Genomic DNA, 14,625 nt, shown 5'->3' on the forward strand with positions numbered 1-14,625 from the left:
GTTATCCGCAGATGGACGGACATGTTCAATACATTATTCATTGGGTTGCCGCAGATGGGCAAACCGGAAATGTTACAAAGGTACGTCTCTGCTTTCAGTCTCTTAACTTTCTCCAGAGCCTCAACCAGTATAATTTTTATTTTATCATATAACAATTATTCAAATTTAAGAAATATTATCATTTATACACATTAATTTATCATCATCATCATTGGGAATGGCGTTTCGCGCAGAGCGTGTGCCCACGACTAGTAATTACTCCTTATTATACATAAAAGTTGACAACTTCACTTTCCATCTTCCAAAAGACTGATTCTCCAATCTCTAAGAGGGTGTTTGGTTCATGTAATCTCAAATTACCTAGGTAATGTGAGTCTGGTAATGTTATATTATCTTGTTTGGTTCAAACTATGAGATTACCTGGTAATGTTATATTACCTCAAAGCTGATGTGGCGGTAATATTTTAAGGTAATGTGATTACCTCTATTTTCTTAGGTAATCTAAGATTACCTTGAAATATTCCAACTTTACCCTTGTAAACTAACCATTATATAATAATAATAATAATAATAATATTATTATTATTATTATTATTATTATTTTTTGAGAGTCTTATTATTATTATTATTATTATTATTATTATTATTATTATTAACAACAACAACAATCCACCGAAAAGTGGAATTGAACAGGTAGTAGTAGTAGCAGTATTATTATTGTTATTATTATTATTATTATTATTATTATTATTATGTTAAATTGAAAAAAAAAAAGAGGCTTACAAATTAACCAAAACATTTTTAAAAGTAAAGTATTTTTACACCTTTAAGGGCATTTATGTAATTGTTACAGTATCACCTAAAATATAACCTCCAACCAAACAAGTTAATATTACATTCCTACAACTTTAACCAAACACATAAGGTATAATCTTACATTCCCTTAATCTCACATTACCTCCCCGGAGGTAATCCTATTACCTAAGATAATCTAAGATTTTGTGAACCAAACGGCAATCGCACTGCAACACGACATAGTATGCGGAAGAAAGATAAATCACGGTAACGTAGTGGCTCAGCATACAAAACACATTTTTGATTCATTGTGGTGCTATTGCTAACATCTCAGCGATTATCTGCATTGTCGGCCTCGTTTTTGGATTTGAAAGAAGACAAGATCGGGCCATTTTAGCAATGAGAACCAAAGCTTCCTCCACTGCTTCATTTTCAGGATGTGGAAGCCGTGGATCCAACAACTCCTGGAGTTCGATGGTTGCAGGGGAAGGAGATGTGAGAAGATCGATGTAGTCACCAGGATGTTTTCCCTTAATGATTTCTAATGTTAATACTCCGAAACTATATACATCGCATTTTTCAGTCACCTTCATAGTGAAAGCAAATTCTGCAAGATTACATACAATTCTTAACAATCAGATCATGTATGTCAATCACTCCAATCAGACCAGTCCATTCGATTTCGGACTAGGCCTATGAGACTGTCAAATTAATTAGTTTTTTTTTTGTCAGATTTAAAAGTTTTGGCTTTAATCGTAAAATTTTGGACTGTCGAATTAATTAGTTTATTTTTTTTGTCAAATTTAAAAGTTTTGGCTTTAATCGTAAAATTTCGGACTTTCGAACACAGGTGTAATTATAATATAAAAATTACTAAAGATGTGTTTGAATATAAATTCCTTGTATATTCTGTTCCATATCACTTGTGAAACAAAGAATAACCTTAAGTGACTCGAGCTATTGAGCTAGCACACTAAATTGTAACTAGCATGTTTGGGCCATCGGTCTAATTGATTTTACCTTATCAAATTGATGTTTTATTGAAACAATTTTTTTTTCTATTCTTACCCTAAAATTTTTCAGACTTATTAAGTTGTCCCATTATTTCAGACTAAGATTGACATCCGACAGAAAGCACAACATTTGCAATCGATATCTTGTATGGATAAAAATGGAAAATTTACCTGGTGCAATATATCCGCAGGTGCCTGCAAGCGCGCTAACATTAGAGGAGTCTCGCCTGAGTAGTTTAGCAGTGCCAAAATCCGAGATGCGAGCTTCAAAATCAGCATCAAGGAGAATGTTGCTGCTCGATATGTCTCGATGAACAATGGGAGGTGAGCAATCATGGTGCATGTAAGACAAGCCCTGAGCGATGCCTCTAACGATATTCACCCTCGTCATCCAGTTCAGCTTCTTAGCGTCCTCTTCTCTGCTCAGCATATTTGACAAAGAACCCCTTTCAAGGTACTCGTAAACCAAGAATGCATGCTTCACATTTGAGCAGAAGCCATGGAGTTTGACAATGTTTCTGTGCCTGATCGTTGTCAGAGCTGTTATTTCGTTGAAGAAGCCCTTCCTATCAGTGATCTCAGCTGATGAATGAAGTCTCTTTACAGCTACTGTCTCGGCTGATGGGATCTTCGCCTTGTATACAGTCCCGAACCCTCCTTCCCCAATGCGGAACATCTCATGGAACTCCTTGGTGGCTTTCAAGATGTCCAAATACAATGCCTTTCCATGGAATGAGGATATGGAGAAGAGATCACTGTCTTCATCATTGTTGTCACCATCGCCTCTTCTAAACGAATTGCATTGTTGCTCTTCATCTGGACCTCTATCTCCTTTCCCACAAGTGAAAAGAACCACTGCGAACACAGAGACTAGTACCAGGGCTCCCACTATAGGCAATACAATGCTGAGAATCTGTGTTTTGTGGCCACTCTTTTTCCCCACAAAGGACATCTCTGTGGGTGTTGATGAGCAAGATGGAAGGTCTTTATTATCTCCACATAAACCTGTGTTTCCCTTCAGAATGGCTTGCTTGAAACCCATGGTGTCAGGAATAGGGCCTGTCAGCTGATTATAGGATAAATCAACATTCACCAAATCACGAAGACTATTAAACAAATGTGGGATCTCTCCACTGAGAGAATTGTTACTCAGGTCCAGCGTTGTAAGATGTGATAGCTTACTTAGCTCAACTGGTAAATGCTGGCTGAAGTTGTTGTGGCTCAAGTCCAATTCATACATTTGCTGATAGTCTCCTATGAATGAGGGTATTGGTCCACTAAATTGGTTGTTGGACAAATCAAGGACATTCAATTGCTTAAGAGAGGCTAACTCTATGGGCAATTGACCGGAAAAATTGTTGTCCCCCAAGTATAAGTAAAGCAGAGATGATAGACTCCCAAGTTCTGCAGGGATCCCCCCACCCAAGTTATTTGAAGAGAGCTTGAGTATTCCTAGTTGAGTCAAATTTCGAAACTCAGGAGGGATTCTACCTGTGAGATTGTTTTCAGCCATTTGCAGGTTTGTCAAGTTTTTGGAGATTCCCCAGTTTTTGGAGATTTCACCGTGGAACTTGTTTTGACTGAGCCACATAAACTGCAAATCAGGGTATATGCCAAAAGATTCAGAGAGGTTTCCGGTGAACATATTGCCATCAAACCGGACACGCTTTAAGCTTCTGCAGTCTCTTAAGCTGGGTGGAATTGGCCCCGAGAGGTTATTGTTGTTCACCGTGAAATTTTGAAGTGCCAACCCTTTACAAATACCGTCTGGCAAATGACCTGAGAATTGGTTTTCATCCATTTCCAGTACGGTCAAGTTTTCCAGTTTGCCAAGTTCACGAGGAATGGAACCAGAAAGATTGTTGGCACGAAGAAACAAGATTTCTAAGTTCCTCAAACGCCCTATGGAAGTTGGGATTGAACCACTAAACATATTCTGACTCAGTTGCAGATCAGTGATGCTCTTTAGGTTCCCTAACTCTTCAGGTATTGAACCACTAAGTTGGTTACCATAGAGGTGAAGAAGTAACAAATTCTCTAGGCCACCTAGTGAAGCAGGGATTTGACCACTAAGATTATTCGACCATAAACTGAGATAGGAGAGTGACTTTAGCTTTCCTAGTTCACGGGGAATATGACCACTCAAATTGTTAGAGAAAATGTATAGTTGTTGCAATTTTGAGAGGTTTCCTAGCTCGGGGGGAATTGAGCCGGTTAGTTGGTTTGTGTCTATGTAAAGCACAGTGAGATTGGAGAGTTTTCCCAGCTCGGGTGGGATGTGGCCAGAAAGAGAGTTCATATAAAGTTGCAAAGAACTCAAGTGTTTCAAATTGCCTATAGAAGCAGGAATAGAACCATTAAGAGAATTACCAAGCAAAGCAAGCTCATTGAGAGATGTCAAGTTGCCAATTTCATCAGGGATTGGACCATGCAAGTTGTTTCCAAACATATGGAGGGTCTGGAGACGGATTAAAAGGCCAATTTGAGGTGGGATTGTGCCAGTAAAATAATTGATTGACATGTCAAGATAGACGAGCTTGGTAAGATTGCCAATCGCAGGTGGTATGCTTCCCCAAAATGCATTCAAACTAATTTCAAAATATTCAAGATTTGGAAGTGAATGAAATGGAAAGCTTTGGAGTGTACCATTGATGTTGGAAGTAGTAAGGTTCAGCCTGTTGACACTTCCCGCAACGCAGTGAACTCTATACCAGTTGCATGGGCTGCCACCATTTTCTGAAATCGTCCATGAAGAATCCAACGTGTTGTTTGCGTGGAAAAAAGTGGATTTCCATTTCAGGAGACCATTGGCTTCTTCATTACTGGAAGCAGGAATTACATTAGAAGAAAGCTGTTGAAGGAAGGAAAGTAAAGAAAATATAGCAAGAAGCCTTGCTACTACTAAATGAGCCATTTTTTTTTTCAATTTTGCTAAAAACTTAGTGCACTTCTGAGTTTCTTATCGCGGTTTTTTTAAACTTATAGCGAAAACCCTCTAATGGCTGTAGCCAGCGTCAATTAAGTCGCGGATACGGTAGACAAATAAACTGGCGGTGGGCCCAAGCTGAAGTGGGATTGCATGTGCTTTGTAGATGTGAAACATTAATATGATGGATGGATTGCTCTACAGTCTACACATTGATTCAATCTGTTCAACCAATTACAGAGTCCTATACAAAGGTAAGCTAGAAACTCTCCTAAACCTCTGGAGTTAAGTATTGACTAACTAACAGTTATTCAACATAAATAATACAATATAAAATAACTAACCATAACATAATATGTAACATTACTAATAGAAAATCACTTCATCTCCGGCCATGGAGACGAAGAGATGGCCTGAAGTTTTTTTTTTTTTAATTAATTATTTTAATTAAAATTATTTTAAAATATTATTTTTAAAATTGATAACCAATACATTAAGTAAACAAGTTATTTTATCAAATTATATGATTTTGTGTTGTCTAAGGACTCAATTGTAATTTTTTAGTTCAATGATCTAATTACAGTGTGATCTGCAATTCAATGGCCTATTTAACCATTATTCCTTTTTTATAAAGTAATGTTACTCTTCAAAATTTTTCCCTCAAATTTTACCTCCATGGTATTTTTCTATTGGATAATGATCTATAGACATAATTATTTGTGTTTAAGACTTAAACACAAATACTATATTATTGCTAAATTTGTACTTAAGTCTTTTTTTTTAGTACTACAGTAGTAAAAAGATAGCTACTTTCTCAACCTATTGAATCACAAAGAGTCAACAGTTGCCTCCACTGAGGGTCAAATCCACTTTCATCCTTCATGTGAGAGTGTAAATCGGAATACCGAGTGTCACAAGATCACAAGGTCTTTGGCAATTTGTACTTAAGTCTTAATTTTGTTACTAGCATTAACTTAAAATTATAGTTATAATTTAGCAATAATGAATTCTTTGTATTTTTAAATCTTAATTTTGTTGCTAGAATCAGTTTAAATTATAATATAATTTAAGTCTTAATTCTCTTCCGGCTTTAGAACTCCAAATTTCCTGCTTCCGAGTAGCCTTTTGATAAAAACTTTCTCCCTTCTTGTGAACATTATATCACATCCTTCTAGTCTTTACAATCAAAACTGTAGACGATGCACCAAAACACATTTACAAAAATAGTGAATTTTATGTATACAAATAGTAAACATAGATTACTTTTTTGTTTTCTTTTTAAGATAAAACATAGAGTAGGTGGGGTATGCCCGAATAGGTAAAACTATACTTTACAAGTGATGAACTTCATGTAAATCATAATGAACAAATGCCCAAATAATTTACTTTCAATTAGTTTGTAGATCTCCCAATTTATTCTCATACGATTTTATACACATTTAACTAAGGAAAAATGACACTTTTTTCTCATATGTTATGTGAATATAACACTTATCCCTCTGTGTTATAAATTGACAGTTTTTCCCTTAAAAATAATTATTTCATTATTTTTTCCCTATGTTAGATTGATATTTTTACACTTAAAAATAATTATTTCATTATTTTTCTTCTCCAACAAATTATTACTTATATGTATGGATGATCACGATTCGTTTCGAACCTAACCAAACACTGTAACAATCATACTGAAATAGTATGGACAGTTCAAGTTACGATTCAAAACTGAAAATATAAAATTAAATAATTGTTGAACCGTAAACTGGAGCTGAACAACAGTCATATATAGTGAAAATAATCAAACACTTATTTGATAAATCAGTACGACTCTGTTCCAAATTCGATTTTGAACCGCCAATCAAAATTTATTTATTTATTTTTATAATTTTATTTCTTATTTAAAAATAGTCTAAATTTAACAATTATTTTATTTTATTTTTTCGATTCTGAATCATAACCGTCCATACTTTTACAGTTCAATTGTTACGGTGTTCGATTAAGTTCGTATCGAACTGTAATCTTCCATACATATTAGTAATACTAGTTTTTCTTATGCACGATGCGCAAAAAATAGGTCTCCAATATTAGTATTTTGTATTAAAATTTTAAATTTATTTAAATTTTAATATAGTAAATAATAATAATAATAATAATAATAATAATAATGTAAAATATTTTTACAAATTGGATATTTATATTTAAAAAAATAACTAACATATAACTCTAATATTTAATGTGTATATATTATTATTAAAGAAGATAAGAAAATATATGATGGATGCATGTCCATATTAACAATAGTGGAAAAGATAACGAAAGTTATAACGGTAGGGGTATATTTGTCCAAAATATTATGTAGTACAATTTTTATATCATAATGTACAAAAAAACTTAACGGAAAAAACGAACATAAATGAGGGATATAACCTTCATCCACACTTATTATTAGTAATATAATTGGTTGGAGAATAAAAATAAATGAAATAGTTATTTTTAAGGATAAAAATGTCAATTTAACATTTCAAGTGAAAAACTACCACTTTTAAAATAAATGAGGGGAAAAACTGTCACTTTAATAACTCAGGGGTTAAAGTGCAATATGCACATAACTTGCTACTCTAAAGTTTTGCACTTCCCAAGTTTTCACGGAAAGAAGAACTCTCATTGAAACCATTCTCAGGTGAAATAGCGATTTGAAACAAAAAAAAAGAAAGAAAAAAGACGTGATTATATTCAGTATTTTTTTTTCATGTAATTGAATTATTTTAAAGGAATAATTTTGGTACTCTTTTATTTAAAATTACTATTCAAATTTTTGTACTTTCTTTTGAATATTTTTGTATTCGATTATACTCCATCCATCCCATTTTATATGTCTGGTTTGGTTAACGTTGACTGGAGTAATTTTTAATTCAATTTTTTATAATATTAAATTTAATATTAATATACAAAATTTATATATTTAGAAACTAAACTAAAAGTACTATTAAACACAAAAAAAAATTTAAAAATAAGTAAAAAATAATAAAGAAAATAAACAAAAAAGAAAGAGTTAGTTTGACCAATGAATAGAACGTAGGACAGATAAAATGGGACAGAGGGAGTATTATATACAGATTACAAATAATTTATTTAATTTAAAAAATATTTTTTTGTATTTTAATATTTAAATGTAATTAATATACTAATATAAAAAAATAATTGTGAGAGAAAATAATATTTAATGTGAAAATATAATAAATTTTAATGTTATGTGAAAATAAGACTGCATTGTAATTGAATCAGTAATATTTTTAAAAAAAATAGAGAAGGAATCCAAGTTTGTTGCATATAAACTGTGATACATTGATAAGGATAACACATAAAATTGTATTTCTACAATAGAAAAAGAAAACAAATACTGTAAGTCTTTCGCGTTTTGGAAGGGATATGATAAGAATCCAAAGAAAGTCATATCTTCACATTAAAGGCAGCGGAAAAAAAAATGGTCCGGAGACCGAGACATTTATAACGACCACTAAGACTGTTGCACCCAATTAATATTTTGAACCAGTAAAAAGCTAGCATGACTTTTAATGTTCAAAGTAAAGAAATTTGGGATGGCATTACAAACGAGACTGACTTGGTATAATCAAAGAAAAGGAAAAAAATGCTTGATGACTGACCAGGACTCAGGAAACACATGACTTCATGCATATGAATACAATCAGATTTAAGATCTTTAGAAAATATGCAACCACCCTGGATTCATTCTCATCTACTTAACTACACAGACAATACTTTTCCACAAAGGACGGAAAATCTACAAATTAAGGAGAGAGATCATAGAGCTAATAGACTGAACAGAGCTGCACAGACCAAACCTCAAGCCAAAACTCTCCAGACCACAATTAATCAAAGCCTCACAACACAACTCTAAGAAAGCTCTACAAATATTTCAGAATACCTCATCCAAAGACCAAGATGAGGCTGGGCATGACTGAATGCATGGATATCCACTTTCTTACCAGTAAATATAGGCTCGTTAATATTAAACCTATATGCAAATATTGATGAAATTGGTTATATGATGACATCCAGTTCACTCACTGACTTGCATTAAGCATTAAGTAATTATTATTTGAAGAAAGGCCTAAGAATACATCATACACGGAAATTTACACTTCAAATAAATTGCAATCACAACTACATAAGGTTCAGTAACTGCAAAATTTTCTCTTTGATCTAGCAATATACTTCAAATTATAAGTTGAAAAATATTTAATTTAGTCTTTATAATATAAAAATTGATCAATTTAATCCCTGGTATATAGATGACAAGCCCCTGATATGCTAACTTGAAAATACTTAAAATGTCACCACCAAGAATTAAACTAATGATATTGGAATAATAGTAACTTATTTCAAGTTAAATCATAACTACCAAAATTGCAAAAATAAAAATAATATAGCTAAAAGTAATATATCACATAAATTCATTTTTTGATACCTTGTAAATAATTAACACATTTTTATCTGATATTGAATTCTAATTATATTATTTTGTAATATATGAACAAAAATATTTTGATTATTTATGCAGCATCACATAAAATTAATTTATATAATATATGATTTTAATTATATTATAGTTTTCTTATAATGTTGGTAGTATACTAGTATATAATTTAATTTATTTTTTATAACTCAACAAAATGACTTTATAATATTTCTGTTATAATTTAATATTGGGCTAGGATCACTGAACTGGGCTATAATGCATATGGGTCAAACTACACTAAAATATTGAATTCAACCAATTAGCTAGTCTAACTCATAGCCATATAAACCCATATTTGCTCTCTTATTTTATCAATGTGGGATTCTTAACAATTTCTATGTTGGTAGTATATGAATTAATTGTTTAAAATTAAGAAAATTGCTATATATAATGTTTCTTTTTTTTTTTTTGTATTAATATATTTTAATAAATGCCACAAATTAAAAATTAGCTTATACGGAGTAACAGAACAAGACAAAAAAACATAAAGAGAAAAAAAAAACATGCGCACACACACACACATTGAACTCAAATCAGTTCTGTAGTAAAGTGAAACAGAACAAGACAAAAAAACATAAAGGCAGGCACTAATACATGGAAAGAAAAAGGAGAGAACTCAACTTGGGATGAAAGGATTCCAAATAAGTGCACTCCTGCAAGAGGGAAGCAATCAGGAACTGGATAAAGAGACCCACATTATCCAGCAGGACATATCTACCAAAGCATTCATCAATCTGATCTACAAAGTTATCAGCAATGCAATCAGCATCAGATTGAATAGCTATCAGCAAGGCACACAAGTCAGCTACAATCGATCTGCATAGACATCGGCTAGCACATCACAGCTACAGCAATGCTCTTGTGCTGTAACATAGTTAAACCATCATCAGCTTAACTAGTATCCCTACAGCACATGCACACAAAATAATTTGGCGAACACAAGAAACAAGCTAGCAACCTAGAAACTAGTATCAGGTGAGGAAAATACAACCATGAACTGGCACTAGAGGTCCAAACTTAGGGGTTTGGTGTCATATAGCTTATAGAAGGAATGCTATATAGAACCAGCATAAGTGCATATCAGGTTTGTGAGTCAACTGCAACTGCTACAATTAAAAGTGCACTTCACCCTCTTTCAGATGAACACCACTAAGGCTCCTTCAGAGGGTCAAAACTCAAAGTCAGCAAAAAGCTAAAATCTCAATTTGACTTGGGTAAATTGTAAGACAGTTATCCTTACCAGTCATTGCCGTTCAGAAAATTTGGAAACAAATGGGAATTTGTCACCAGCAAACACATACACTAACAATCAACAGCAAAGTACACACAGGAGACACAGCATCAACAGCTGCTGCAAAATCGTGCAATTCAGCAACATTGACTCGTCACGGACATAACTATAGAAGGCCAGCAGTTGTTCATGAGTACAAGATAGATCTACATTTGAGAAATAAGAAGAGCAAAAAACAGGAACAATAGCCAAAACTAGTGTCAACCCACAACTACCAACAGAAAAGTGTATTGGGATGAATCACGGCATCACGCACATCATGAGTTAAACCTTACAAATAAGTTTCTGCAAATTTGTTCTACCAAGCACTAAACAGACGATATCATCATCAAATGCCCTCTTCATGGATAACAACCTGGAGAAATTCATCAATGCTTCTTCGCTGTCATTCCTACAAATATAGAAGTAGCCAAATTATAATTTTGTAGAATTTGTTGCTACTTTATGAACCAATCATAGCTAGGGTTCTGGGATGTACATCAGCATCAGAACGTGGAGATGGGCTTCGAGACTCAGCCCCTCGGCCACGGGGTGACAAACTTCTTGGAGTTGGAGAGCGTTCTTTCTCGTTGCGTCCACCTGGACTACCATCCCTAGATTGAGGGGCTCTGCGAGGAGATGGACTCCTCCTTGGACTTGGGCTACCATCCCTAGATTGAGGGGTTCTCCGAGGAGATGGACTCCTCCTTGGACTTGGGCTACGCCGAGCAGGAGAGGCACTTCAGCATTAAACAAAGAATCAGAAAAACAATAGATCCTGCATGCAGAAATATATGGTTGCAGTTGACAGGTCTCCTAACAGGAGAATACACTACCTTCCATAGGAACGACTTCGGCTACGCCTCTCATCATCATATCTACCTCTACCACGACCTTTATGGTAATCAGGGTTTCCACTGCGGCTTCTGTACCGATGACGATCTCTATCCCTACCACGGTATCGATCATGCTCAGATCTACCCCGACTTCTACTCCTGCTCCTCTTTCTATAATCTCTATCTCTGTGATCATCTCTATACCTATAACAGAAGCAGCAAAGTATGCTTACACTTTGTACACCACTCCTAAGTTTTTCCAGAATGAATATTCTGGAAGAGAATACAAAGCTCAAACAGAAAAAACGGACCTTAACAAATTTCACATCACCAACCTTAACTAAGTGTGAAGTTCACAATATACCATATAACTTGTAATAAATTCATATCAGCAAGAGTTTGACTGGAAGTGTACTTGACGAAATAATATGCTCAAGACTCCATAGTCTAGTGGCATAGGTGTGAGACTTAAAAGTTTTTCAAGCAAAAAGCGCAGCACAGTGACGAGGCTTTGCCTCACTTTGAGGTGCAAAGTTAAATGTTGCCTTTGTAATTTGTATATAAAGCGATGCAAAGTGACAAAACTAAATTTTATAATCTAGAATTGATATATAAATGGTTTATAATGCAATTTTAAAGACATGCTAGTTTAGTGTTTACTAGGCGATCTGCGAATCAGGCAGCCCATGATCTTGCTAGGCGGTCTGTTTCTATGTCTGATTGCAAGGAGTGGTTCAATAACCCCCCAACATCATTTGTAATGCTTTGTATGCAGATTTGAATTAATATAATGTCTTTTATTTCAAAATATATATATATATATATATATATATATATATATATATATGCGTTTTGAGAAAAGTTAAAATTATTAGAGCTCATGGCTCTAGAATAACTCTTCTCAAGTTATCCTAGAGTCATGAGCTCTAGTTTTATTACTGTTATATATATATATGCACACACATAAAAAATTAACATAGGCACATGGCTTGAGAATTTTAAAAAATAATTAAAAATATATATAACAAATGCCTCCTGATACTTGTACCTAACAAATGCCTCCTGATACTTCAAAAAAAAAAAAACAAATGCAAATCCCCTCGAGTCTCCAGTCCTGCAATATAAAATATTTCAGTATAAATAGAAAGAAATTTTTCTCACACACATAACAGTATTAAATATACAAACCTGCTCCTCTAGATGCACTATGTACACATTTTTTTCCATATTAAATGACTAGGTCTAACTGGTTTTATTACCAGATGAAATGATGAATAGGCTCAACTTATTAAGGATGAGTATATGTGAATTCACACATACCACTTATTCGATAATATATCTATAGAAACTAGATTACCATATGAATGCAGACAAATTAATATATTTATGTAGTATATATTAATTTATGAACATGAATAGTGCATAGCAAGGATTATATGCCAGCTAGACATTTTGATTGACGCCTTTGCATTTCTCAATCCCAGGTATTGGATTGATTCAATATGCTATAAAAAGTAGAAACATACACGAGTTACATACAAGCCTGGCACATAAAAGAACTTGCAAATTTACAGAAATCCCTTCCAAATTCAAGTGAATATACCTAAACAAGGGATAGAATTTTATCCACATAAAATAAAAATAAAAATAAAAAATAAAAAGCCATATGTAACACGCAAACAGGTATATACCTTCGATCTCTGGGGATGAAGACATCCACAACTTTTCCATACTTATCGAAGAGAGGATACAAGTCATCAGCGGTGGTACCTGAAGAAAAAAAAAAAAAAAAAACGAAAAGCATTAAGAAGTAATTGGTTTTCCATCGGAATAACAAGCGAGAAAGGAGAAGGAGAGAGATAGGGTTTGGGAGGAAAGGACGAGGCAAATACGAAAAGTGATGTTGAGAACTAGAAGAGAGTATGTGTCTCTAATGTCTGGAGGACCAGATCTTCCAAAGTGCGACATCTTCGCCGGCGCTTCGACCTCTCAACTCTATGGAAGCAAAGGATTCAAAGGAACGTCAGGACTACAGGGGCGTTAAATCTTTGCGATTTCAGGATAAATTGGATAATCCAACAAGCGGCTCGGTTCTAGTGGACAATTTTACCCTTTGATTCTAGAAGGTTCTTTTTCTTAACCGATTTTCGGGATGTTAATTACTCTTTATTGTATAATCTATTCATTTATATCCTGGTATGTAATGTTGTGGTTCTCATTATATTCCTCTATAATCTACATATTTTAGTTACTCCTAACTCTCTAATCTATGATTTTTTTAATTTATGTTGTGGTTCCCATTATATTATTTCATAACATCCTTTATGAACATATTTTTCATAACACAATGATATTAGTAATGACAAATGCAGTAAAGTTAATTGATATTGACACACAATTGTAGGCTGGAGTTATATAGTTCATGTCATTAAGAAAAACAAACCAAAAAACGCTATTGGAACGCTTGAGAAAAAGTATATGATCATCGTACTTGAGGATGAAACAGTAAGAAAATAGTAAAATATTTCTCCCATTATTATTATTATTATTATTATTATTATTTTTATTATTATCATTATTAGTATTATTATTATTATCATTATTATTATTATTATTATTATTATTATGAAAATGCTCTCATTCACCACCAACATCATTGTAATCTGTAAATCCTATATCTAAATGCAAAGAATTCGGGTTCAATCAATAGTGTTTGATAATGACATTGGAATGTATGATATCACTTTACAAACCAACAAATAATACATAATCTCAAATGTCATTGTTAAAGCTGTCTAGACGAACTATAAAGTACTTGATCACAAATACATGGATTTTAAACGGTCGGACCGGCGTCCAAACAAGTGACAATGATGACACGCCATTTGCTCCCATGTAAGTGGTTTATTTGTTTCTACTTATTTTAGTTGCAATTTAGCATTACAATTTCATTATGTTTTATTAAAATACTAGTTTTATACGCGCATTGCGCGAATGAGTTAATGCCCAATGTTTATATTTAAATAAATATTTGAAAGTATATCAATGCAAGATTATATAGGAGAAGTTTATACATGGGTAATTGAATGTCGAATTTTTTAATTTAAATATCTAACTCAAAGTATATGAATCCAATATAATATAGAAAATTCATTATAATTATTACTAAAATAAATGTTTGCAACCTTGTAAAATCGATAGTCTAAATATTTGGTCTAAAAATGATAGTCTAAATAAATACTACTTTT

At 33.2% G+C, this 14,625-nt stretch overlaps 2 protein-coding genes across 3 annotated transcripts; both read right to left on the reverse strand.

Annotated features, from left to right (window-relative positions):
* Positions 1 to 779: 779 nt before the first annotated feature.
* On the reverse strand, positions 780 to 10,103 carry LOC116026673 (MDIS1-interacting receptor like kinase 2-like). Of its 2 annotated transcripts, XM_031268036.1 has the most exons (3): positions 9,893 to 10,103; positions 1,980 to 4,630; positions 780 to 1,402 (listed from the first exon to the last, which is right to left on the reverse strand). In XM_031268036.1, exons 2-3 carry the CDS (start codon positions 4,327 to 4,329, stop codon positions 1,101 to 1,103), a joined length of 2,652 nt encoding a protein of 883 aa, XP_031123896.1. In that variant the 5' UTR covers positions 4,330 to 4,630; positions 9,893 to 10,103; the 3' UTR covers positions 780 to 1,100. The 2 variants fall into 2 exon arrangements, with proteins under 2 accessions (XP_031123896.1, XP_031123889.1); XM_031268029.1 differs by lacking the exon at positions 9,893 to 10,103 and having other exon boundaries at positions 1,980 to 5,086.
* Positions 10,104 to 10,620: 517 nt separating this feature from the next.
* LOC116026695 (serine/arginine-rich splicing factor SC35-like) lies at positions 10,621 to 13,424 on the reverse strand. The gene is made up of 6 exons (XM_031268061.1): positions 13,270 to 13,424; positions 13,069 to 13,147; positions 12,426 to 12,491; positions 11,378 to 11,581; positions 11,041 to 11,281; positions 10,621 to 10,953 (listed from the first exon to the last, which is right to left on the reverse strand). The coding sequence occupies exons 1-6, from the start codon at positions 13,343 to 13,345 to the stop codon at positions 10,948 to 10,950; spliced, it is 672 nt and encodes a 223-aa protein (XP_031123921.1). The 5' UTR covers positions 13,346 to 13,424; the 3' UTR covers positions 10,621 to 10,947.
* Between the last annotated feature and the right edge of the window lie 1,201 nt (positions 13,425 to 14,625).

Source organism: Ipomoea triloba, chromosome 1 (genome assembly GCF_003576645.1).
Source record: "Ipomoea triloba cultivar NCNSP0323 chromosome 1, ASM357664v1".
NCBI classification, from domain to species: Eukaryota; Viridiplantae; Streptophyta; class Magnoliopsida; order Solanales; family Convolvulaceae; genus Ipomoea; species Ipomoea triloba.

Bases quoted from the DNA above. Each gene is read 5' to 3' on its own strand.
- LOC116026673 (XM_031268029.1), bottom strand. From the start codon at position 4,722: ATGGCTCATTTAGTAGTAGCAAGGCTTCTTGCTATATTTTCTTTACTT. The intron at 1,403-1,979 runs GTAAATTTTCCA...GTAATCTTGCAG, and splicing joins CTGCGGATATATTGCACCAG to AATTTGCTTTCACTATGAAG.
- LOC116026695 (XM_031268061.1), bottom strand. From the start codon at position 13,345: ATGTCGCACTTTGGAAGATCTGGTCCTCCAGACATTAGAGACACATAC. The intron at 12,492-13,068 runs GTATATACCTGT...TTTATATTGCAG, and splicing joins TTCATCCCCAGAGATCGAAG to GACTGGAGACTCGAGGGGAT. The intron at 11,582-12,425 runs GTACAAGTATCA...CTTCTGTTATAG, and splicing joins TATCAGGAGGCATTTGTTAG to GTATAGAGATGATCACAGAG.